Consider the following 24,859-nt stretch of genomic DNA (forward strand, 5'->3'; position numbering starts at 1 on the left):
AGGAAGGACACAGACAGCAGGTGCCTGGGGGCAAGGCATTTGCCAGGTAACTCAGGCTGCGAGTGCTGGAGCCGGGATTTGAACCCAGATCATGGCACTCTGTATGGGGCAATGGAAGATATGGGGATGTCCATGCAGGAAGGAAGGGCAGCCCGGTTCCACTGAGCCCAACTGGAGGAAACTGCTCAGCCTGCAGCTGGGGGGAGAGATCAGGAGGTCAGGCTTCCCCTTGCTCCCTGGTTCGGGATCACAGAGGGACAAGGAAATTTAGTGTGTGTGTCTTTTTTCTTTTTGTTTCATTCAAAATTTAGTTTATTATCAAGCAAGAGGAGCTTATGCAGCAGGAGGGTTGAGGTGCCACTGCCCTGGTCCAGCTCAGACGCCAGCACCAGGGAGGCGGGAACAGTGTCGTGTTCCCAGGATCTGCACAGGGGGGTGACTTTCTGCATCTCCCCATCCGTGGGAGGTGCTCCTCCAAGCCTCCTCTTGCCAGCCTGGACACAGCAGCCTGCACCTTGACCCTATTGCATGCCAGTGGAGCAGAGCCCCCCAGGCCAGAAGCCCCACAGCTGTTGGCTCTGGCTTGGACACCAGGCAGGGGGCACCGGGGCAGGAGGTGGCCGCGATCCGTGACCGCAAGTGCCCCCTCGCTGATGGCCTCGTGTTCTGTGTGCCGACCAAAGAGGAGCAAGTGTGGAAGGCACCTCAGGCAGGCACTGGGCTCGGTGGGCGTCTTGTGCTCCGCGATTTTGAGGCCATTTGCAGCCAGCTCCCTCAGCCCGAGTTCCGAGCTGCAGCCGCTGCCACGCACAACAGCACCGCCAGGAGTGTCTTGGGGGCTTTCTTCATAGGAGGCTGTCAGCATCCTCAGGTTCCAGGCGCTCAGGCCCAGTCCTGCTTCAAGAGGCTTTTTTCCCCCACCAGAGGCTTCTCAATGGCCTGAAAGCTCCGCTGACTCGGGGAAGTTTGCTGGGAACACAAGGCTGTCAGTGACATTCGTGGCGCCAAGACTTAACCATGCAGGTTGCACGGATCCGCCACTGTCTGTGCCACGTGCACTGGCGCCACCTGAGATGCACGCGCACGGCGCACGCCGCACGCGCACGCCGCACGCGCACGCCGCACGCGCACGCCGCACGCGCACGCCGCACGCGCACGCCGCACGCGCACGCCGCACGCGCACGCCGCACGCGCGAAACGGTTTGGCTGGCCTGTAACGGTTTGGCTGGCCTGTAACGGCTTGCACGCGTACGCCACACGCGCTTAACAGCTTGGCTGGTTTGTAACGGCTTGCACACGCACGCCGCACGCACGTAACTGGCTGACCTGTAGCGGTTTGCACGCGCACGCCACACGCCTAACGGCTTGGCTGGTTTGTAACGGCTTGTACACGCACGCCACACGCGCGTAACTGGTAACTGGCTGGCCTGTAACGGCTTGCACGCGCACGGCACACGCGCGTAGCGGCTTGGCTTGGCTTTGCGTTCTTTGCTTGGCTTGGCGTCGGTCGCTTGGCCTTCTGTTCCTCCTGGGACCTCCTTGGATTGACGTTTTCTCCTTTGGGTTGACCTTTCCTCCCTAGTTCCTTTGCTGGGCTTGACCTTTTCTCTGCTGGGTTTGGCATTCCCTTGGGTGGGCTGGGTGTTTTATTGGGGGGGGGGGTGGCCCTTCCTGGGGTGGGCGTGGGTTTTCCCTGGGTGGGGTGGGCTGGGCTCCCCTGCTGGGGTTGGCAGGTTTTGGCTGGGATTGATCTTTCTCTTCAAACAGATCGGAAACCCGGAGTTACCTGCTAGTTGGTGAAACTGGTTGGTAGACGGGATCTGCTGTTAAAAGCAGATGGTGGCTGAAGTCGGTTCCATGCCGGCTGGGTCCTCTGTGAAGAAGCCATTTGGTTTCAGGAGGAAGATGGGCAAGTGGGGCTGCCACTGCCTCCCCTGCTGCAGGGGGAGCGGAAAGAGCAACCTGGGCGCTTCTGCAGACCAGGACGACTCCGCTAGGAAGACACGCAAGAGCAAGATGGCCAAGTGGTGCTGCCACTGCCTCCCCTGCTGCAGGGGGAGCAGGAAGAGCAACGTGGGCGCTTCTGGAGACCAGGATGACTCTGCTATGAAGACACTCAGGAGCAAGATGGCCAAGTGGTGCTGCCACTGCCTCCCCTGCCGCAGGGGGAGCGGCAAGAGCAACCTGGGCGCTTCCGGAGACCAGGATGACTCCGCTGTGAAGACAGTCAGGAGCAGCAAGAGCAACATAGGCGCTTGGGAAGAATACGACGATAGCGCCTTCATGGAGCCGAGGTACCACGTCCGTCGAGAAGATCTGGACAAGCTCCACAGAGCTGCCTGGTGGGGTAAAGTCCCCAGAAAGGATCTCATCGTCATGCTCAGGGACACTGACGTGAACAAGACGGACAAGCAAAAGAGGTAACCGGGCCTGGGCTGGGAGGAGGAGGGACGTGGGGGGATGATGGGGACATACCCTCCTGGTGGGGGAGGAGGGGGACCTGGCTTTCTTGTCTCCGCAGGCCCCATACCACCCTGGGTGTGGAAACCTCAGCGAGGTCAGAGGTCAGGGCACAGGTCCCTTCGTGAGCCGCAACACAAAACAAAACTTGAGCTGATTTCCAATCCAATTATAATTTCCCTCACAGAACACTAATAAATGGTTTTAAAGTGATTTAACTCGAAAAATTAAGTTGATGCAGCGGATTATTTTTAATGTACACATTTTAAAGCAATGTTCTATGTATTATAGAAAAGTGTATATTGAGAACTAAGAACGAAGCCCCATAACATATCAACTTCAAGGCTAAATATTCTTCAAATAAAATCCAGTATGGATTTTTTATCAATGTACCCTATGTAAATATGTTCTTTACTGAGGAACCTTAGAAGGAAACTGAAATGGCAAGAAGGTTTGTGTGCTTGAAAAGGAAGATTGAATTTTCTGAAGATGTGAGCTTTTTCTGTTTATCACTTTTACCTAAGCCAAATAAAAATAGGAAAGTTTTAGAGTTTTTACACATGCTGTCTTTTATTATTGTGATAAATTATTTTTTTTGTAACAGAATGGAAAAAGACTTGCTTTTCCAGATATCAAAATGTGCATGTGCTATTTCCACAAATTGTTTACTAACAGCCGAAAAGATCAATGAGTAGAACAGAATAGGAAATCCAGAAATACCCACATATATGTAAGAATTTAGCACTTGATAATGGTGATATTTTGTATTATTTAAAAAAGGTGGATTGTTCATAATTCATTTTTGGAGAAAACTAGCTAGATTTTTATGTCACAAAAATAAGAGTATAGATTAAAAATTTTAAATATACAAAAGGAGAAACATACCAGAAGAAAACACAAATGCCTATTTATATATGCAGATATATATATATATCTGCATATATATATATATATATATATATTTTTTTTTTTTGACAGAGTCTCACTCTGTTGGCCAGGCTGGAGTGTAGTGGTGTGATCTTGGCTCACTGCAATCTCTGCCTGTTAGGTTCAAGCAATTCTCTGCTTCAGCCTACTAAGTAGCTGGGATTAAAGGTGCCTGCCACCATGCCTGGCTAATTTTTTTTTTATTTTTAGTAGAGATGGGGTTTCACCATCTTGGCCAGGCTGGTCTTGAATTTCTGTCCTTGTGATCCATGCACCTTGGCCTCCCAAAGTGCTGGGATTACAGGTGTGAGTCACTGTGCCCGGCCTATATATGCAGATGTAATAATAAAATAAGCATTCTAAAATTGGGCATAGTACTTTTTAGCGTATCTACCAGTGACCTACGTACGTAGGAAAACAGTGTTCCTGGTAGGAGAAGGAATTTAAGTTAGAGGAATGAAATACTGTTTTCTACTTAAGTTAGAAGAGGAGTGAAAGGCCGGGTGCAGTGGTTCACGCCTGTTATCCCAGCACTTTAGGAGGCTGAGGCAGGCGGATCACAAAGTCAGGAGTTTGAGACCAGCTTGGCCGGTGTGGTGAAACCCCATCTCTACTAAAAATACAGAAAATTAGCTGGGCATGGTGGCATGCACCTGTAATCCCAGCTACTCAGGAGGCTGAGGCAAGAGAATTGCTTGAACCAGGGAGGTGGAGGTTGCAGTGAGTCGAGATCACACCACTATACTCCAGCCTGGGCGATGGAGTGAGAGTCCATCTCAAAAAAAAAAAAAAAAAAAAAAAGGAATGAAATACTGTTTTTTATCCACAAAGTTTGTGAGGATGAAGAACAGTGGTACATATATAGTTGTTCAAAGTTTAAGTTGCTGCAGCTTTTCAAACACACACTTTAGTGGTAAGAACCACATTTTTTAAATGTATATGCTTTTTACTGATCAATTCCATTATACTGAAATATCTTTACGAAACAGATAGGATCACGAGGTCAGGAGATCGAGACCATCCTGGCTAACACGGTGAAACCCCGTCTCTACTAAAAAATACAAAAAACTAGCCGGGCGAGGTGGCGGGCGCCTGTAGTCCCAGCTACTCAGGAGGCTGAGACAGGAGAATGGCCCGAACCCGGGAGGCGGAGCTTGCAGTGAGCTGAGATCCGGCCACTGCACTCCAGCCTGGGCGACAGAGCGAGACTCCGTCTCAAAAAAAAAAAAACAAAAAAACCCAGCAGTGTGTTTAGAAGAATTCATAGATTTTATGAACAAATTTCGGTGCATCCATAGGATGGAATAATAAGTAACTATTGAGGGCGTCAGTAGATACAGAGATATGTTGACATGCAAAGATGTACTTTGCTATATCAAGTGAGAAAAAAATCAGTTTGTTACACATATACACAAATATAATCTGCTCTTGTGTTAGCTGAAAATATGTAGAAAATATAATCAAACTTATTTCTGGGGATTTGTAAGTGAATTTTTTTCCTTTCTCTTATCTGTGATTTCTGCAATGAACATCTGAAGTTTAGTTAAGATTCATTAGTAATGAAATAATCCTTGGGAAGAGAAGGAATATGCTGCTTGCATAGATACAACTAATTTCTCACATTCTATTATTTATTTTTATTTCTGTGGATGGCTGTCTTCTGTGAACTTTTATCCTCTTCAGAAGTAGAGAGATTCTGTTTACCTGTTCCTGTAGATTTTATTGTATATACATTTTATTATATAGTTATCTTTTCATTATATATAGGTTAACATGTGTAAAAAGTGTGATTCATTTTAGTTGAGTTATGTACTTATGAAAATTAAAATAGCAAATATAAATGATTATTACTGTTGCAGATGTATTCTCCTACTCTACAGCAGTTTCCTTTAAAAATATTGAACTCCCAAGCTGCGTTTATCCATTCTTTCAGTCCATTTAGTCATCAGACATAAGCCAGACACCTATTATGTGGCAGGCGTATTCTACTATCTCTCAGGAACCTTCCATCTTTGAAAACTTCACGTTTACCTGCTGGGCATGAGCAAGCTGAGAGATTTAAAGTTGGAGCATTAGGACTTAATCTCAATTGAAGCTTTTCCTCCCTCCTTTCAAACAAAAACATTTCTGAAGGTAGAAAATAGTAAAAGATAACCTTTAATTGCCTTTTTGAACATTTATAAGTCTTGGATAAAGACTGTTTTAGTTGTTTTAAGAACTAAAATGTGGTAGATAAACAGCAGGGACTACTATGCAGTCATAAAAGAAAGAACGAGAGCATGTTCTTTGCAGGGACATGATGGTGTTGAAAGCCATTATTCTCAGCAAACTAACATAGGAAGAGAAAACCAAATACTGCGTGTTCTTACTTATAGGTGGGAGCTAAATGATAACACACAGATACCTAGAGGGAAGGAACACGCACTGGGGCCTATCGGAGGTGGAGGGTGGGAGGAGGGAAAGAAGCAGGAAATAGAGTGAACGGGTACTGGGCTTAACGCCTGGGTAATGAAATCATCTGTCCAACCAACCCCCTTGGCGCACGTTTACCTGTGTAACAAACCGGCACATCTGCACCTGTACCCCTGAATGTAAACGTTGAAAAAAGCTCCACAAATCGTTTCATAAATCCATTTTAAAAAGAGGAAATTTATAACAGTCTTAAATCCTAATAGGAAAGATTGGAAATATCTGATGTACATACATTGTATAAATCTAAGTATTGAAACAAATGAGCCCATGGTGTTTATTTGAATTTCCAGGTTTTCTTTGGCTTAAAGTTTTTTGAAAACCAAAGTAAGAATTAGTTTATTTTAGAAATTTGTTTTTGTTTTCACCTCAGCCCTCTTATTCCATAGTTTTTTTAAGAACTAAAATTTATCTAAATGCTGGTCATCTGACTGGAACTGCCCCAGGCCTGTTATAACATATTCTACTTAATGTAAGGCACCAGGGGTTATATGATGCCCCATTATTTTATGTCTCAATAAGAGAATTATTTAAATGCCGCCAATTATAGTAAATCATGAATTATAAGTGGTATTTCAGTGGAGACAACATGGAGACGATGATCATCTTAGAATCACTGAAATACAACGTTACCTGTAGTCTTTAAAACATACCTGAAAATGTAGGTATAATTGTATCATCTCACTTAATTCAAATGTCTTTAGGGTATTAGTAAAAATTATAATATCTAACAATTATTGAGCTGTTCTTTGTGTTAGGAACTATTCTATATCTTTTGCGTAGAGTCTCATTTAAGCATTACAGTGGTTTCCTGTGAGAAAGCTACTATTTTCATTCCCATTTTATTGATGAGGAAACTGAGACACCAAAAGGCTAAGCAACAGCTGGGAAGCGACAGAGCTTCAAGTAGGGTTCCAGTCCCAGCTGAATGTCATCCAAGGGCTGTGCTGTTTCTATTCAAATAGGCTGCTCTTTCATTAATACAGCGAGTAATGAGAGGTAATAAATAGTGTGCTTTCTTCATGGGAAAAGTAAATGTTTGTTTTGAAGGCAGAGTAACAGCAGGCTATTCAGTGTTTGTAATTACACGAATCATTGATGTGCCTGTAGCTAGTGCACTAACAATTTCCTAAAAAGTCTTCTCACTCTCCTAGGACTGCTCTACATCTGGCCTCTGCCAATGGGAATTCAGAAGTAGTAAAACTCCTGCTGGACAGACAATGTCAACTTAATGTCCTTGACAACAAAAACAGGACAGCTCTGACAAAGGTATGCGGTAGCCGACTATATCAGTGTGAGATGGGTTTGATTTCAATACATAGCACAAAAATGAGTTTTCTCCTTTAAATGTAACTAGTTGGTGAAAGCTGTGGAATGTTACTTTGAATTCCTAGCATTTATAATTTGTTTTTGGTCTAACACTGACAGGCCGTACAATGCCAAGAAGATGAATGTGCATTAATGTTGCTAGAACATGGCACTGATCCAAATATTCCAGATGAGTATGGAAATACTGCTCTACACTATGCTATCTACAATGAAGATAAATTAATGGCCAAAGCACTGCTTTTACATGGTGCTGCTATTGAATCAAAAAACAAGGTATTAGATCTACCAGTTTTCTTTTCAAAATACTGAAATGCATTCATTTTAACAGTGACCTGTGTAAGGGCCAGTTTTCCATATTTGGAAGCTCAAGCATAACCTGAATGAAAATATTTTGAAATGACTTAATTATCTAAGATTTTATTTTAAATATTGTTACTTTCAAAGAAGCATTTGAGGGTACAGTTTTTTTTAATGCACTTGTGGTAAATACTTTTTTGAAAACACTGAATTGGTAAAAGGTAATACTTATTATTTTTCATTTTTTCCCTCCTAGGTTTTTTTTTTTCCCTAATGAATGTAAAATTGCAAAATTTTCCCTGAAATAGGTTTTACATGAAAACTCCAAGAACACTTAAACATGTTTCAGTGAATAGAAATCCTGCTGCTTTGGCAAGTTCCTAAAAAACAGTAATAGATATGAGGTGATGTACCTCTCAGTGGCAAGGCTTAAGATATTTCTGATTGCTCATGAGGCAGAAGTGGAAAGGGAAAAAGAGCAATCAGAAATATCAAGGCCAGTCTGGAAATTAGGTAATAGAGGGAAAAGACCATGAAGAGGTTGTGTGCATATGCGTGTATGTGTCTGTGTGTGTGTGTGTGTGTCTGTGTATTGTTCATTTATTTGTTTCCTTTGTATGGTGAGACAAGGTTCAATTTTAGAGAATGACAGTTTTCATTTTGGGAGAGGGAGTTAGTGAGTTGTGAACTGCCTAGAGATCAATTTTAGGAGGCCTCTGAAGAACCAGATTGGCAGTAAATAGGTGGTCATGTAATGGGAAACCCTTGAGCAGAGGGAATAACAAGTAATTAACTGACTTAGTACCCTATTCTGGTAGAAATGGCCAGTTAGAGTCTCAACTCTGCTTTCAAATCTAGCATGTCTGGATGGGAAGGTGGGAGATAAGGAGCTTTAAGTAACAAGATCAAGTTGGATTTTGAGTTTACTAGACCTTGTTCTTCTCTTACCGGGGAAAATTATGTGGTGTTTTCAGCAAATGAGTCTGTCTCCTACTCTTTCCTCTTTTTGGCCAAATCTTCAAATGAGAAAGAGAATTGGTCACGTGGGTGAGAAATGAGACTGAATTAACTGTCTGTTGTACTAGCTTCCAGCTAGAAATTTGCATCCCAGTAACCTCAGGAAAATTTTTAAATAATCAATAAGTCTAGGCTTTTTCCTGAAGATTTTGATAGAGTAAGTCCAGTAAAGCCTAGATATGTATGTTTAAAAATGTTTCCTTGAAGCCAGGCATGGTGGTGCATGGCTGTAGTCCCAGCTGCTAGGGAGGCTGAGGGGGGAGGATTGCTTGAGCTCAGGAGTTCGAGTCTAGCCTGGTTAACATAAGGAGACCCTGTCTCTAACATCAACAATAACAACAACAACAATTTTCTCAAAATCTGGATACACACCTGCTTAAGAACCACTGAATACATAAATGTAATATGTAAATTCTTATATCTCAGAAACTTAAGATATCTGTAGAAGAGTTGGAGTTGGATATGTGCTGATTTCTTTAAATCTTTCCTATCCAATTACATTAATCTGACTTTTTTTTTTTTTTTTTGGAGATGTGGTCTCACTCTGTTTCCCAGTCTGGAGTGCAGTGGTGCAATCACAGCTCACTGCAGCCCTGACCTTCCTAAGCTCAGATGGTCCTCCAACCTCAGTTTTTGTATTTCTCTTCTTTTTTTAGTAGAGATGAGGTTTTTGCCATGTTTCTCAGGCTGGTCTTAAACTCCTGGGTTCAAGTGATTCACCTGCCTCAGCCTCCCAAAATGCTAGGATTACGGGTGTGAGCCACCATTCCTGGCCTAGTCTGACTTTTATCTCTGTGGTGAGACATTAAAATGAATATTATTTGCTTAATATTCATCAGCTTACAGAGTAATACCCTTTCCTTCCTACCGTCAGTTATTCGCTGCCATTCAGAAGGTCTTTAGAAATGTGCAGTGAGTAGTCTTTGAGTCAGTAGAGGATGATCCTCTCGGGATTTTGTGTCTCTTTGTTGTCATTCAAGTACTTAGGTCAGTCAGTCGTTGTTAAGAGCAGAGTTTTCTCAATTAGAATTGTAGCAAATTGTAAACTTTTTTTTTGTCAATTGAAGCTGTATTATGGACTACCCAGTGTGTCTCATAAGTATGTAGAGCTTTGGCATAATCAACATGGCAGTTTTAAACACTAGAAACCATGGAGTTATTAAGAATACAGATAGGAATTCTGTTAATTTAGTTTCAGTAGTCCTATGAACTGATTATCTATTAACAATCTGGAAAAATTAAATACAGATAGATTTTAAATAAATAAATGTTGGGAAATTTTTTCAAATGGGCAGTATGAGTATTAATAGCAATTTTTATTGCATGTTGGAGCTTGAACTTTTGGTAAAACATGTGAAACGAAAGAAATATTTTACATGCAAATTATTGCTTTATACACAACAATTTTTCTTAGGGTGGAGGATATAGAGATAAAAGATACAGCCCCTGCCCTCAAGAAGCTCTTTGTTTAGATGGGAAAAATATTATCATCCAATAATGGCTTGCCAAATGCTGGGTTAGAAGCAAAGAGTCTTGGAAGCAGTGAATGTTGAAAGTGAGTTTTTGAGATGATCAGAGTTGATGTGGTGAGGCAGAGAGGGGTGTTCCCAAGGGAGGGAGCAGCACGTGGGAAAGCACAGAAGATTGAGAAGGAAGCAGCTACATTTTACTTACTTTGTATGCGTGTAAGTCCGTAGGATCTTATATAAAGTTTCTGCTTCAGTTGAGGAATGTGTACTTTTTTGAATTACATTCTTTTTTGCTTTATATTGTTTTACAGCATGACCTCACACCGCTGTTACTTGGCGTACATGAACAAAAACAGCAAGTGGTGAAATTTTTAATCAAGAAAAAAGCTAATTTAAATGCATTTGATAGATATGGAAGGTATAGTTATTTCTTTCAATCTGTGTGTTGTTAACTAGATGGATAGCAGTCACTCAAGTCATAAATGTTAAATTAATAAGATTAATGTATACTTATTGGGACACTGATCAGTATCAACACAAATCAGTCAGGTAGAAAAACAATTATTTGGACTGGGCAACATAAAGAACAGTTTTTGTAGGATTCATCTTCTCTTATTGTATTGACTGATGTTCTTTGTTGTATGATGTTTTGGTTACATGATCTTATGTTAGCTAGAGGGATTTCGTATTAATTTTATGAAGTGTGAACTTTAACTTTCAGTTTACTTTATGACTCAGTATTGAACTTCTTAACTCTTTCTACCAGTTTTTAACCTCTGTGTCTTACATGCTTTTCCACTAAATATGCTATATTAAACATAAGTAGGGGTTGAAAATTCTTTTGTCTTTTCAATGACTCTGCTTTAAGTTGCTTTCTTTGAAGAATATTAATGTTAGCTTATCCCTACATGACAATTAATTGCTATTCCCACATACTGTGGGTTCAACAGCTTTCTTCCTTTTTTATTTCCAGTGTATTTTGATGTTTTTATTTTTAATTGGTATGGAAAGAGGGAGTGAAGATAGTTTTAAGTGGATACACTTTTCCTTTCATGAAGGCAAGCTGTAGGTGGGTGATAAAGAGAAAGGAGCTAGGCTTTGGATTCACACAAGACGGAATTTAATTCCTAGCTTTCTTACCTGCTAGGTGTGTGACCTTGGGAATGTTACTTACCACCAAATGTATTGTCATATATGAAAAGCAGGAGAATATATGCTTCAAAGTTGACTGTGCATAAGTAAGAGAGATATATATGGCACTTAATTCAGTGCCTAGTACATGCTTATTGGCATCATTAACTGACACTCCTGTGACTACTATTCTTACTATTATTATTATTACTGCTTTCAGCATGCAGAGAGCTCTTGTTTATGTTACCCTCTAGCTAATTTTCTATTACAGCGTATCAGTCTAGGGAAGCTGTGATGAAATCTTCACTTAAATCTTTGTCCACTTCAGATAAGTGGCCCTAACATTGTTTCTTGCCCATCAAAGGACTTTAAATTAGTAGCTTCTACTATGCAATGCCCCAGTGAGATAAGAGGTTTCCTTTTTGTCCCTTTCTTTTAACCTTGGTGTTATTTTACAAAGATGAACACTTGAGCACCCAAGATGCTATGTCTTTTGGTGCATGTAAATGTTTGATTCTGCACGGAGAGACAAGATGTTAAATTGGTAAAATATATCAAATTAGCTTTAAAAATAACTTTATTGCAGTTCCTAAGGGAGAAATTATCTCTGTCATTTTAGAACCGCTCTCATACTTGCTGTATGTTGTGGATCAGCAAGTCTAGTCAGCCTTCTACTTGAGCAAAATATTGATGTATCTTCTCAAGATCTATCTGGACAGACGGCCAGAGAGTATGCTGTTTCTAGTCATCATAATGTGTAAGTGTTTACATTAAAAGGGGAGTTAATGCTAAATTGAGGTTTAAAATAATTATAACAATTGCGTCTTACGTATCAGGTGAGATGTCATAGTTCGGTTCAGGTAGTTTTAGAATGGCAGTGAGTTAGTACCCTGCATCAGCCAGAAATCAGAAAAAAAGCAAGACAAGTTAGAAGTACCAGTGGGTGGAGGATTCTTTATCTCAGGACTTTTAAGACCTTTATCCTTAGAGATCCCAACATTGTTCATTTCATCCAAGTATAACACCTATGCATGGGATAAAAAATGGTGTCACATCTTTGATTTTTCTGATTAGTTATTTGGGTCTTGAAATGTCCAGTTTAGCAGAAAGTCTTGTACTGTCCTCTGGGGACTATCTCCTACATACTCCATGAATTTTTCAGGAACCGAAGGGGTTCACTAAATCCAAGGAAGACAGTCCCTTTTATCAAGTCAGAAGGAGGAGGCAAAAAAGGACATTCCAGTCATTCTGTTGTTTCCGTTGTTTCTGTGGCTGCATTGTTGCCACTCAAACTGGTCCTGCTGCCTGGTAATGGTTGACTTTTGACACCAAGATACCCTTACTGATTCAGATCCCTCAAGCCTTCCTGACAATTCATGCGGTGACTTTGAAGTTACAGCGTATTTTAGTTCCCATACCTATGCTTATATTCTCAGCCATTGTTCCCAAAGCACCAGCACCCTGCTCTGGCTGCTGGGCATCCTGACTTTATCCGCAGACAAAGTGAGCAGATTGACCCTTCCCCCCATATTCAGAACCTAATGTGGAACTCACATCTTAGCCAAGAATTAGCTGAGACCTTCATGGTCAGAGATCCTTTGAGGCAGTTGTTGGTCTTTTCTCTAGCAGATATCAGGTGGGCTTGTTCTGAAGGGTCAGAGGGGTTCAAATAACGTGGCAGAAAGAGATCAGTGTTTGTTTCTTCTTCTTTGCTACCAGATCTGTGCTGTGAGGCACCTTTATATCCTGTATAGAACCTTAGGCAGGAGAAAGTCCTATATGAACCTTCCCCTAGCAGGGACTCCCAGTTGTGGTTGGCCCCTTGAGTGATCTGTTTTACATGATAATGAAAATCGTCCAAGCTACTCCTATCTCTAGCTCAAGATTTTAAAATGTTTTGAAATTCTACCTCACAGGAAGCCATTGAAGAGAATTCTCAGAATCTCTTCAATGGTTAGTTGGACTTAACAGAGCCAAGCCTCGTCCATGACTCATCAGTAATCATGTGTAAAAGTAGGGCTTTGTGCTTGCTTCGGCGGAACATATCCTAAAATTAGAACAATACAGAGAAAATTAGCATGGCTTCTGCATAAGGAGGCAGCACAAATTTTTGAAGCATTCCATATTCTGTGCAGTCACTGGAAGGTCATTTGACTATTTGCTGACTAGCTGTAAGGAAACACTGTGAAGCAAAGCAAAAGATGGGTGCCACCAAAATACTGAAATTGTGATTTGCGCTGCAAAAATAGTCATGTAAGATGGTCTATGAGATGACTTAGAGCTGAATAACATGTTCGGTGCAAAATTATATTGTTAGCATGTATGTCGAAAACTAGAAAATGTCAACTTGCAACTTCTTCATGGAAACTAAAAAAAATAAAAGAGTTTTGGTCTCCCCTGCCAGCTGGCATTGAACATCAATATAAAGCGTTATCCTAACAAACATCTGGCTCAGAGTTGGAGTCTGTAGAGAAGGATCATTGGTCCAAGCCAAGTCTTAACATCCATTAGTTTTTCTGCCCTTGGTGTGATTGGCCAACTCCATAATAGTGGACAATCACATTAGCTACTTTAATGAGATATTTATGAATAAATTTAGTTGCAAACTATGACATAGTTGAGATGCCCTGAATTATAAGCCATAAGGAATAGGACAACTGAAAAGCAAAATTAGGACTTAATAACATTTTCTGAAAACTACATTTGCGTATTAGAACCTACGAACAAAATACACATTGGGTTTTATTTGGGATTCCAAGATAATTTTAGTCATAAAGTTTAGGAACAGATTATTCCATAGCTTTACTATTTCTCTGAGCATTTAAAAAATATCTTGTTAAATCTTTATAACAACCTAGTGAAATATGAAATAAGGCAGCAAAGTCCTCACTTTGTTGAAGAAGGCATTGAGCCTAAGAGAAGCAAATTGTCCAAGAACAAATAGCTGTTCATTATGGAGCTAGGACTTACGCAGAGCTGAGATGCTTTCTATTATGTCATGATAATGTAAGCTAATTTACTGGGTCACAATGCCCTTGATTTCTGAGCATTTCACCTTACATTGTTTTCTTCTTTAATTAGAAGCTTAAAGAGAAGTTTGTAGAATGTACTCACAAGTGAATGGGATAATACTGTTAAGTTCTGATATTATGATATTAGAAATACTCTAAGAATTTTACATTTGGTAAGCATTTTTTATATCAGTATTAAAATAGTAATTTGGTTTATTGCATTTTATACATAGAATTTGCCAGTTATTTTCTGACTACAAAGAAAAACGGATGCTAAAAATCTCTTCTGAAAATAGCAATCCAGGTAAGACTTGTGATAGTGAATTACTTTAGGTCAGTTGTCCCCAACCTTTTTGGCACCAGGGATTGGTTTTGTGGAAGACAATCTTTCCATGGGCTGAGGGAAGGTGGGAGTGGTTTCAGGATTATTCAATCATGTGACTTTATTGTGCTACTTTATATTATTATTACATTGTAATATACAATGAAATAATTATACAACTTAGCATCATGTAGAATCCGTGGAAGCTCTGAGCTTATTTTTCTGCAACTAGATGGTCTCATCTGGGGGCAAAGTGAGACAGTGACAGATCATCAGGCATTAGATTTTCATACGAAGCACACAGCGTAGATCCCTCATACGGGCAGTTCACAACAGGGTTCATGCTCCAATGAGTATCTAATTCTCTGACTGGTCTGACTGGAGGCAGAGTTCAGGCGTTAATATGAGCCTTGGGATGTGGCTGTAAACACAGGCGAAGCTTCCCTGGCTTGCCTGCTGCTCACCTCCTCCTGTGTGGTGTGGCTCATAATAGTCCATGGACTGGTCCCAGTCTGTGGCCTGGGAGTTGTGGACTCCTGCTCTGGGTGGTCCTACCATAGATAAAAAAGTAAAGTAAGGAATTTTTGATCACAAGAATGCTAAGCACAAGTCATGTTACACGTGCTTGTCCCAACAAGGTTTCACTATTACTGACTTCATTCCTCCTCATTTGAAGTTGGAAAGAGATACATTTACTTTGTTGGAACAAGATGTGTTCTACCTGCTAGTTAATTGTCATGGTAACAGTAATTTTGTTAGAACAAGATGCTCTGCTATCATTTGCCAAAAGATTGCCATAATAAATATACAAATTGCCCCACTCTAGGCTCAGTAGATTATAATAAAAGTAGAAAAATGTTTCACAATAACAAAAATGCTAGTATGCTACTGGGTTGTGGACACCTGATACATTGTATAATCCAAACTGTAGGAGGACACCTTTAGCTATCTATTTGTCACAGAGCTTCTGTAAGGTAGGTTTCATAAGTTGCGGGAGACAAAGGTGGAACAGATGTAGTTTTGATCTTTAAGGTGCTCATGATAGAGCTGTCTCCATTTCTGTGCTTTTTCAACAGAATTTTCAAAGAACACATTTCTATCTATGTTTTCACTTGTCCACTTAACAAATAACTATCAAATATCTTTTAGATACTAACCATTTTTGTAATGCTACAGAACACAAACAAAAATACAGACAGGATCTTGTTATTATCATTGTCGTTTTTATTATTTTACTACTTTGTTCGGTGCTTGCTGTGTGCTAGATGCCCACTGGAAGCTTATAATTATGATTTATTATATATTGATTATGTGCCAGACATATGTGATGAGGAATAAAAGTTTTGGAAAAAAAACAGGTGTGATTTAAGGTAAACATACAGAGTGAGAAGAATTTTTCTAGGTAAAGAAGCAGAAGAATAATGTTTGGCAGAAGGAACATGGAACGAGTTGGTGTGTTTGCCAGAAGGAACGTCTAATGAGATTGCCTGTTTGGCAGAAAGAGCAGCAAGTGCAAAAGACAAGATGCTTGAGTGAACTTTTCAGGGTTTCTGAGCAGTTCACTTTTGCTAGTACCAAAAGTGTGAGATACCAGAGGTTGGGAATGAGGTGAATACTTAGCTAAGGCAAATTTATGGTAGACGTTTTAATACTGTAGAAATGAGTAGGTCTTATCCTGTGGGCCATAGGAAATTTACCAGATAGAATGGTTTGGACTGCAAATACTGATGAGCAGTGGCTAAAACAGTAGGAACCAGAGTTGTTTTGGTTGTTCGGTGATATATTAGGTATCCCACTTGTTCCTCTTTCAGCTGTGCTGTTGGCAGTGTTTTATTCATGTCTCCTTTCAGGGTTGGCTAATCGCAGCAGCTCCAAACATCTTGTTCTCACAGCACAACATCGCAAGAGCTGCTTTTCTTCACATGTGTCTTTTAAACAGGGAGAAAACTTAGAAGCATGCAAGGGGCTTCCTGTAACATTTCATTGGCTGGGTCACATCACATGCTCATTCCCAAACCAGGCACTGGGAAGGCAAATATGTGATTAGCTTAGAATAAACATTTCTGTTTCTGAGGCTGAGGAGGGGGATTGAGATAATAAATATCCCAATAGACTTGTGTTTCTTCTGCAAGAAAGAATAAGACATGGCTATTGCAAGGGAGACCACAGTGTTTGCTGCAGAGGCTCATTGGAGACATTTGAGCAGGGGAATTGCAATATTAAATTTTAGTACTAAGGCCTTCTGGTCATGGTGTAAAACGAGTTAGCAAGCTTTTTCTGTAAAGGACCAGGTGGGTAATATTTGAGGTTGTGTGGTCTCTATCATATCTACTTACCCTGCTGTTGTTTGCTGTTGTAGTGTGAAAGCCACGATGATTCTATGTAAGCAAAGAGGCATGACTGAGCTCCTATAAAACTTTATTTACAAAGCCATAGGCAGATTAGATTTGGCCTGTGGCCTATAGTTTGCTGGAATTGATGGAAGGGAACCAGGTAAAGAAACCAGGAGACAAAGGAAGCTTTTGCAGTAGTGAACTATAGTTTCCTTGTCACACATCCTTGGACTAGTATCAGTGTATTAGAAGGTTTTCACCCATCCATGGTGAAATAAATAAAGTTCAGAATCTCAGTTACTCATTTTAATATGTTGGCCTTTTTTTGGTGTTATGCTTTTTTCATTTGTTTTGCTTAATTTTTTTCATGTAAAAAACGCATTAATAGTTGGCATTTTCTTTTAAATAAAAACCATTTTGTAAATGTTTATGTTCCCAGTGGTAGTGGGAGTATAAAGCAGAGGCAGAAAAGAGGTATAGTCAATATGATTTAGTGATAATTGAGTGAGAAAGGTTTGGGGCACAGAGAGAAATGTCAGATAATTTCCAGCTTTCCGGGTTGTACACTAGTATTTAACCTGAATGTGAGGCTTTCATAATCTGCCTTCTGCCCCACTCTCCATCTTTAGCCCTTTTCCCTGTGTGCCCTTTCTCTGGCATTGATGACCTGCTGGTAATGCTCTGCTCACTCATCCTTCTATTGCAGGCAAATCCTTTCCCTCTTTTAGGCCTCGCTCCTGCCCTTGCTGCTGCATGGCATGCTGTCATCTTTTCCTGCCTCTACCCTTTTAATCTGGCTAGCCTCAATATTTCAGTCTCTGCTTAGGCATGTGTTCTAGAAAAGCCATCCCTGACATGCCTTATTTTCATTCTTTGTAAACCCTAATGCCTAGCATGTATGTAGCAGGACTCAGTAAGAAATTTCTGAGTAAAATGTGAGTAAGACGATGTGCAGGATTGTCCTCTGCAGTCTTGGAGCAGAGGGGACAGACACGTGGAGGAATAATGCACAGCTCAGGTGGTAAAGATGCAGTAGAAAAATCATTGAAGTACTAAGGCAGCCTCAGGGAGGGAGGTACCTGTTTATTTGGGGAAAGACATGCAGAATCAAGGAAGACTTGACACAGCATTGTTTTAAGAGATGAAAAGAAGGCTGAGTGTGGTGGCTCATGCCTGTAATCCCAGCATTTTGGGGGGCTGGAGCAGGTAGATCACAAGGTCAGAAGATCAGGACCATCCTGGCCAATGGTGAAACCCCATCTCTACTACAAATACGAAAATTAGCTAGGTATGGTGGTGCATGCCTGTAATCCTGGCTTGACAGGAGAATCACTTGTACCAGGGAGTCGGAGGTTGCAGTGAGCTGAGAATGCACCATTGCACTCCAGCCTGGTGACAGAGTAAAACCCCAGCTAAAAAAAAAAAAAAAGAAAGAAAGAAATTTGTCAGAATCCTGGAGGGAAACATTTTAGATGTTAGGAAGACATTGTACACTAATAAAGGTGTCAGTCAGTAGTAATTTTGGAAATCATTTATAAGGTACTATTGTTGCAAAAAACAGGAGGCAGGAGAGACCCTGTGGGTGAAACAGGAGGATTTCATTTAGGTACACATCAGCTCAGCAGATTTGCATCCAAAAGCTGAGCCCTGAACAAAGGGAGGGCTTGGCTTATATAGGCAAGCTTCCAGAAGCAGAATAAAGGCAATTAATCATATAGTGACAGTTTTGCAACCTCAGCATAGCCTGTGACCTTGCAGCTGCTTTGAAGGAAAACAGAAAGTTGCAAAATATATGCATTTATAAAAATAGCTATGAGTAAATGCTAAGGGGAAGGGGAGACGGGAAAGGAATTTGTTTTCTTAACCTTGCTCTGGGATGTCTGGAGCCCATACCTGTGGGCTCTGGCTTCTCAGACAGGGTCACCCCGACCTTTCCTGGGTCCTGCCTGTTGCTATCCTTAGAGTCAGAGTAGCTAAGTGCAGGAAAACTAAATTTTCTTTTCATTACATTTACTGCTTCACTGTTAGGAAGTGGAGAACAACATACCATGTCACCTTATACGTTTCTACTGTATTTTAAAGTTGTGTTTCTGGTGGTTTTGTTCATTTCTGTTGGGTGGATGAATTTGTGAGTGAATCACATCAGGTGTCTCCCCAAGTGGTTTGTTGAAGTTTTGGATAATTATTTCCTAAGTAACTATTTCATGAAAGACTAAACCCTGAATTTATGAAATAAAATAAAATGTTGTCTTAAATCTATTTTTATAAAGACAATAGTTTTTAACTGTTCTAAGTGGTTCATTTTAACTGAATACATGGATTTCTCAACAGAACAAGACTTAAAGCTGACGTCAGAGGAAGAGTCACAAAGGCTTAAAGGCAGTGAAAATAGCCAGCCAGAGGCATGGAAACTTTTAAATTTAAATTTTTGATTTAATGTTGTTTTCTTTGCTTTAATAATATTAGATAGTCCAAATGAAATTACCTTTCGGGCTAGGTTTTGAGAATCAATAGATTCTTTTTTTAAGAATTTAAAAATAGATTCTTAAAATTTATTTTAATAAATTCAGCAATCTCATTAACAGAAGAATCAATGGATTCTAATTGACATTTGATATTTAACTTCAAAAACATAACCACTGTGAAATTTAAAATACTCTAATTTTGCAGTATTCTTATTTAAAATATTCTTATCTGCCTTTTTGATTAGCTTATAGCTAATCTTTCCTTTTGGAATAGAGGCAAAAACAAATTCCAGAACTTTGTTCTTTTATTTTTAAAACACCCTAACATGATAAAGTAACATCAATTATTGGATTATATTATTAAGCAGTAGAATTATGAACAATGTAATCCTGATGGTCCCTGAGCTGGATTCATGGTTAAGGAGCAATCATGGCCAGTGATTGAAAATCTGCAGTTTTCTATTGTCAGTCACTGATACCAAGGTTAAAGATATATTCTGCCTTGTGGTCTCTCATTGACCTCAGCGTTTCTGTTCAGGGAGGGAATCAGGTTCATAAAAGCAACCCAACTGCCTATTCCAAGAATCACATCTTGCAGAATGGGAGCTTTGGTGTTGCTGCACAAACACAGTAACATTCGAACTTACTTCAGTTGCAGAAAATCAGTACAGATTATCAAACAATTTTATCCACTGTCATTAGTACACATTATAGAACTGGACTTAAGCACATAATCTATATTCATAACACTCTCATATTACAGCATATAATTTCAATTAAAATTTAAGAATTTGCATTTCTTTCTGTTTGGTGTTTATTTCAACTCCTAATAATTTAAAGCGTGTATACAGTTCAGTTAGGAATCTTTTAAAAAAAGGACTTCAGTGCAATGTAGGGGCTCACTAGTTAGGGTTTCGTGAGGTAAACCCTTTTCAAGTGAGGAAGCCTTTGAAACACTACAAATCATCTGCTAATTCATTTTTGGTAGATCTAACACGTAACAAATTAAGTTTAGTCCAAACAGATGGTGAAAAGTTAAGTTTGCTGGTTCATGTTTTTCTTCTCCCTTTATCTAAGGTGAATTATTTTTCACATGTTAGAAGCCAGTGATGTGGCAGTAGCTACATGTAGATTAAAAAGTTAATTCTTAATTTTAATTATTTAATTATTTTAACAGTTAAATTTTAAGTTTAATTATTTTCTTATTTTTCATTGTCCATACTTGATTACTGAAGAATAAAATTACTTTAAAAACATAAATTCCGAAAGAGAAGACATCACGGAAATACAGCAAGCAGATTAACCTTCTGTTTTTGCATTTGCAGAAAATGTCTGAAGAACCAGAAATAAATAAGGATTGTGATAGAGAGGTATACCTTTATATTCAGATGTTTCTGTTGAATTAGATTTTTATGTTACGTTGTTTAACAAAGTGTAGTAAGTTTAGGCATACATGATCCTATCGTGTAAGTAGCATAAATCACCAGTGAAAAATTTAATATTTAACTCAGAAAGAATTCTGTATACTGAGTTTTAAAGAGATGCAAACCCTAGAGATGTTCTTTCATTATTATGGAATAATCCTGAATGGTGCCTTAAAATGCTAAGTAATGCCACTTTAGGAGCTTTGGATCAGTCATTTTATCTTTCTTGGTTTTAGTCTGATTATCAATAGATAATGTGGCTAAAGAGGACAGTTTCTTATTCTGTGTATTTTCCAGCTGGAAAATTGTATGGCTATTGAATGTGAAATCTGGGGAGCATCTCATTTTCTGGAATTCCACGCTTGTGCCTCAGCAGCTTCACTCTGCTCCTTGTGTTGTGGTGAACTTTGGTTCCCATGTTTCAGTGAGCACCATCATGTTTTCGATATCCCAGGAACCAAATGAAAAAGGAATGATCAAAGGCAGTGGGAGAAGAATATCTTAGTGCAGAAAAGAGCAATCTTCCTTTCTACTCCTGAAGCCCCACAGTGTTTCATCCTCTAAATCTGACCGTTGAATGTAAAATCTAGGTGGTAAAGACAGGAGACACAATTTGTATCTTTGTCTTTTTATGTGTGTGTTCCCATGAGTCAAATGGGGTAAATACAATATAAGATTCTGAAGAGTGGTTGGGAATAAAAGCATAAAATGAAGGAGGGCCCTTTTTGAATTTTGGAAAATTCTGTTTTATTCAGTAAAACAGAAATCAAGCAAACGTTTCAAAAATTTTACTGAGATACTAATGATAATTACATCATAAAATTATATGCTACTAGTTCTGTATATATGATTAAATTTAAATGTGAAATATTTTTAATGACTAAAATAATGATAAACAGTTCAAGTGATAAAATCAATTGAAAAGATCCTTTCTATTCAATAAAGCGATAACCATCCTTAATATCAAACTTCCACTCAAGGTTGAAGAAGAAGTGAAGAAGCACAGAAGTAATCATGTGGGATTACCAGAAAACCTGACTGATGGTGCTGCTGCTGGCAATGGTGATGATGAATTAATTCCACAAAGAAAGAGCAGAACACCTGAAAGTCAGCAATTTCCTGACACTGAGAATGAAGAGTGTCACAGGTAAGCCTCTGGCAACATTTAACAGGAGACAACCATGTGCTGTCAAACTAATCCTAATTTGGGCTAATATTCATGATGAACACATTTTATACTTTTACTATGATATTCAGCCTTGCCTGGTAATCAGAAAAATGAAAATCAGCAAACAATGAGTTATCATTTTTTCCGGTCATTAATTTATTTGAAAAATAACCAGTATTGGCAAATGTGAGGGAAAAGGCATTTTCTTTTCTTTTTAGTGAACTTTTATTTTAGCTTCTTGGGTACATGTGCAGGTTCGTTATATGGGTAAACTGTATCATGGAGGTTTCAGCTACATAAGAAGCAAAATACCCAAAAGGTAGTTTTTTGGTCCTCTCCCTCCTGCCATGCTCCATCCTCAAGTAGGCCCCAGTGTCTGTTATTCTCCTGTTTGTGTCCATGAGTTCTCATTGTTTAGTTCCCACTAATGAGTAAGAATATATGGCATTTGATTTTGTGTTCCTACATTAGTTTGCTTAGGATAGTGGCCTCCAGCTCCATCCGTGTTGCTGCAAAGGAAATGGTTTTGTTGAAAAAGACATTTGATACACTGTTAGTATACATTTTGAGCATTAATTTAGTGGCATATTCACACACACATATATAACATAGTAAGGATATATAATACATGTAAAGGATGTTTGTATAGATATGTTACATATATACTTACCTATATATTTATTACAGCATTATTATATCAAAAAGTTGGAGCTAGTCTAATTCCTTATCAATAAGAAATAGCTCAGTTTCCATACCCCCAAAATAAGGTAGTATAAACCATTTTTTTTAAGATGAGGTTAGATCTAGAGAGTACTGATTATTTCACAATTAAAATGTATTTAAAGCATTTAGTTTGATGACACATCTTAAGAATTCTTGTTAGAATTCTTGTAATATCTGCTGTGTTGCAAATGGAAGCTACATGCTACATTGACACTGTACTTTGTTAGCCACAAGATTGCTAGTGACTAAATTTGTGTTGTCAGTGGCCTGAGTGCTGAAATATTGGACCCTCAATCTGAATATTGCCAAGGGATTATACGTGGGGATCTAGATTTAATATAAACATTTCAGTGTATTGGGTAAAAATTTTATTAAAATACATCAAAGGATCTTTTATCTACTGAACCAGGAGTTGTCCAGCTTTTTCTGCAAATAGCCAGTTAGTAAATATTTTAGGCTTTGTGGACTATATATATTTATTTTCTTGAGACAGGGTCTTGCTCTGTTGCCCAGGCTGGAGTGCAGTTGTGTGATCACGGCTCACTGCAGCCTTGACTTTCTGGGCTCTAGCGATCTTCCCCTCTCAGCCTCTCTACTAGCTGGGGCCACGGGTGTGCAACGTCACACCCAGCTAATTGACTCCATGGACTGTAGAGTCAGTAAGCCTGGCTGCGTTGCAAGATACTTGACTTATAAAAACCGGCAGTGGGCTGGATTTGGCCCACAGGTGCTTATTTTCCAACCCTTGTGCTAAAAGGAAGGTGCTGCTAATGCAGTGACTCTTATTTGTAAAAGTCCCCTGCGTGTGACATTATCCTCCCTTTGAGAAAAGGATATATTTCAGTATTCACCTCACCGTGTTTTTCAACAGTGACTTCATAAAATTTTTAAAATAAAAATAAGATTATTTTCTGCATTTCTCCCACTTTATTCCTGTTAGTAGAACTCAGTATTTTACCGTGATCAATGACTTTGTATATTTGATGAGTATCAACTCTCCTAGAATTGGCTGAATTTTTTTTTTTTTTTTTTTTTTTTGAGACGGAGTCTCGCTCTGTCACCCAGGCTGGAGTGCTGTGGCCGGATCTCAGCTCACTGCAAGCTCCGCCTCCCGGGTTCACGCCATTCTCCTGCCTCAGCCTCCTGAGTAGCTGGGACTACAGGCGCCCGCCACCTCACCCGGCTAGTTTTTTTGTATTTCTTAGTAGAGACAGGATTTCACCGTGTTAGCCAGGATGGTCTCGATCTCCTGACCTTGTGATCCGCCCGTCTCGGCCTCCCAAAGTGCTGGGATTACAGGCTTGAGCTACCGCGCCCGGCCGAATTGGCTGATTTTTATCAAGCAAGAAATACTCTCCCTGAAACCTTCAGTATTTCTTGGTCTTTATGTATCAGCATGAACAAAATGATAATCAGCTTATGTAATCTAGAAATGTTCAAGGGACCTTTAATATCTCAGTCTGGCATTTTTTAATGCCATATGTATATAATTTTTATAAACTTTAAAATACATAATTGTTATATAAAATTTGAAAACTCCACCTGCTATATACAATTTGAAAACTGCTATTGCTTGTCTATCACTTTTCCATGACTGTGGAAGAAAATTACATCATTCTCAGTCATGACTGTGTTAAGTATGATGTCCTTAAAAGAACTGTCTACACTCACGAATTCAGGTTTTCTTTCTGTTCACTCTTGATCTCAATGCCAGTAAGTCTTCGGTGTCAGCACTCCTCCAAAGTTGTTTTTCTCAAGGTTATCACTACTTTTTTCTGTAACTAAATCTAGGCATTTTTTCTTACACCTCATTTAATCTGTCAGCAATATTTGAGCCAGTGAAGGACATCTCCTCCCTAACGGCGTCTTCACTAGGCTTTCAGGACCTCACCCCCTCAGGTTTTTCCTCCTGCCTTTCTAGTCCATTCATCGTGGTCTGTTTTGCTTGCTCTTCCTCATCTTTCTCCTTTTGGACATTGTTGTTTCCCAGAGCTCAGTCCTCAATCTTCTTTCTCATAACTTTTTTATTTTTTTAAGACAGAGTTTCGCTCTGTCACCCAGGCTGGATTTCAGTGGCATGATCTTGGCTCACTGCAACCTTTGCCTCCTGGGTTCCAGTGCTTCTCCTGCCTCAGCCTCCTGAGTAGCTGGGATTACAAGTGCACGCCACCATGCCCGGCTAATTTTTGTATTTTTAGTAGAGACAGGGTTTCCCCATGTTGGCCAGGCTGGTCTTAAACTCCTGACCTCAGGTGATCTGTCTGTCTGTGTTGGGATTACAGGTGTGAGCCACCATGCCTTGCCCCTCATGACT

At 39.8% G+C, this 24,859-nt stretch overlaps 1 protein-coding gene and 1 non-coding gene across 4 annotated transcripts in view; both read left to right on the forward strand.

Moving 5' to 3' along the window:
* The first annotated feature begins 1,690 nt into the window (after positions 1-1,690).
* The window catches only part of LOC112422926 (actin, cytoplasmic 1-like), a 32,620-nt gene continuing 9,451 nt past the window's right edge, over positions 1,691-24,859 (forward strand). The window contains exons 1-9 of one of the 3 annotated variants that reach the window (XM_071070111.1): positions 1,691-2,420; positions 7,011-7,125; positions 7,285-7,458; positions 10,280-10,386; positions 11,719-11,856; positions 14,344-14,414; positions 19,097-19,167; positions 20,556-20,600; positions 21,635-21,801. In XM_071070111.1, the coding sequence (XP_070926212.1) occupies positions 1,837-2,420; positions 7,011-7,125; positions 7,285-7,458; positions 10,280-10,386; positions 11,719-11,856; positions 14,344-14,414; positions 19,097-19,167; positions 20,556-20,600; positions 21,635-21,801 (1,472 nt within the window). In that variant the 5' untranslated portion in view covers positions 1,691-1,836. Of the gene's footprint in view, positions 2,421-4,108; positions 4,241-5,302; positions 5,521-7,010; positions 7,126-7,284; positions 7,459-10,279; positions 10,387-11,718; positions 11,857-14,343; positions 14,415-19,096; positions 19,168-20,555; positions 20,601-21,634; positions 21,802-24,859 lie in introns of those variants that run through there. The other 2 variants (XM_071070113.1, XM_071070112.1) reach the window with 2 other exon arrangements.
* LOC139356447 (U6 spliceosomal RNA) lies at positions 13,125-13,229 on the forward strand. Its single transcript, XR_011608417.1, has one exon. It is a non-coding gene; the product is annotated as a U6 spliceosomal RNA (small nuclear RNA).

The sequence above is a fragment of the Macaca nemestrina genome, chromosome 9, assembly GCF_043159975.1.
Source record: "Macaca nemestrina isolate mMacNem1 chromosome 9, mMacNem.hap1, whole genome shotgun sequence".
Taxonomy (NCBI): domain Eukaryota; kingdom Metazoa; phylum Chordata; class Mammalia; order Primates; family Cercopithecidae; genus Macaca; species Macaca nemestrina.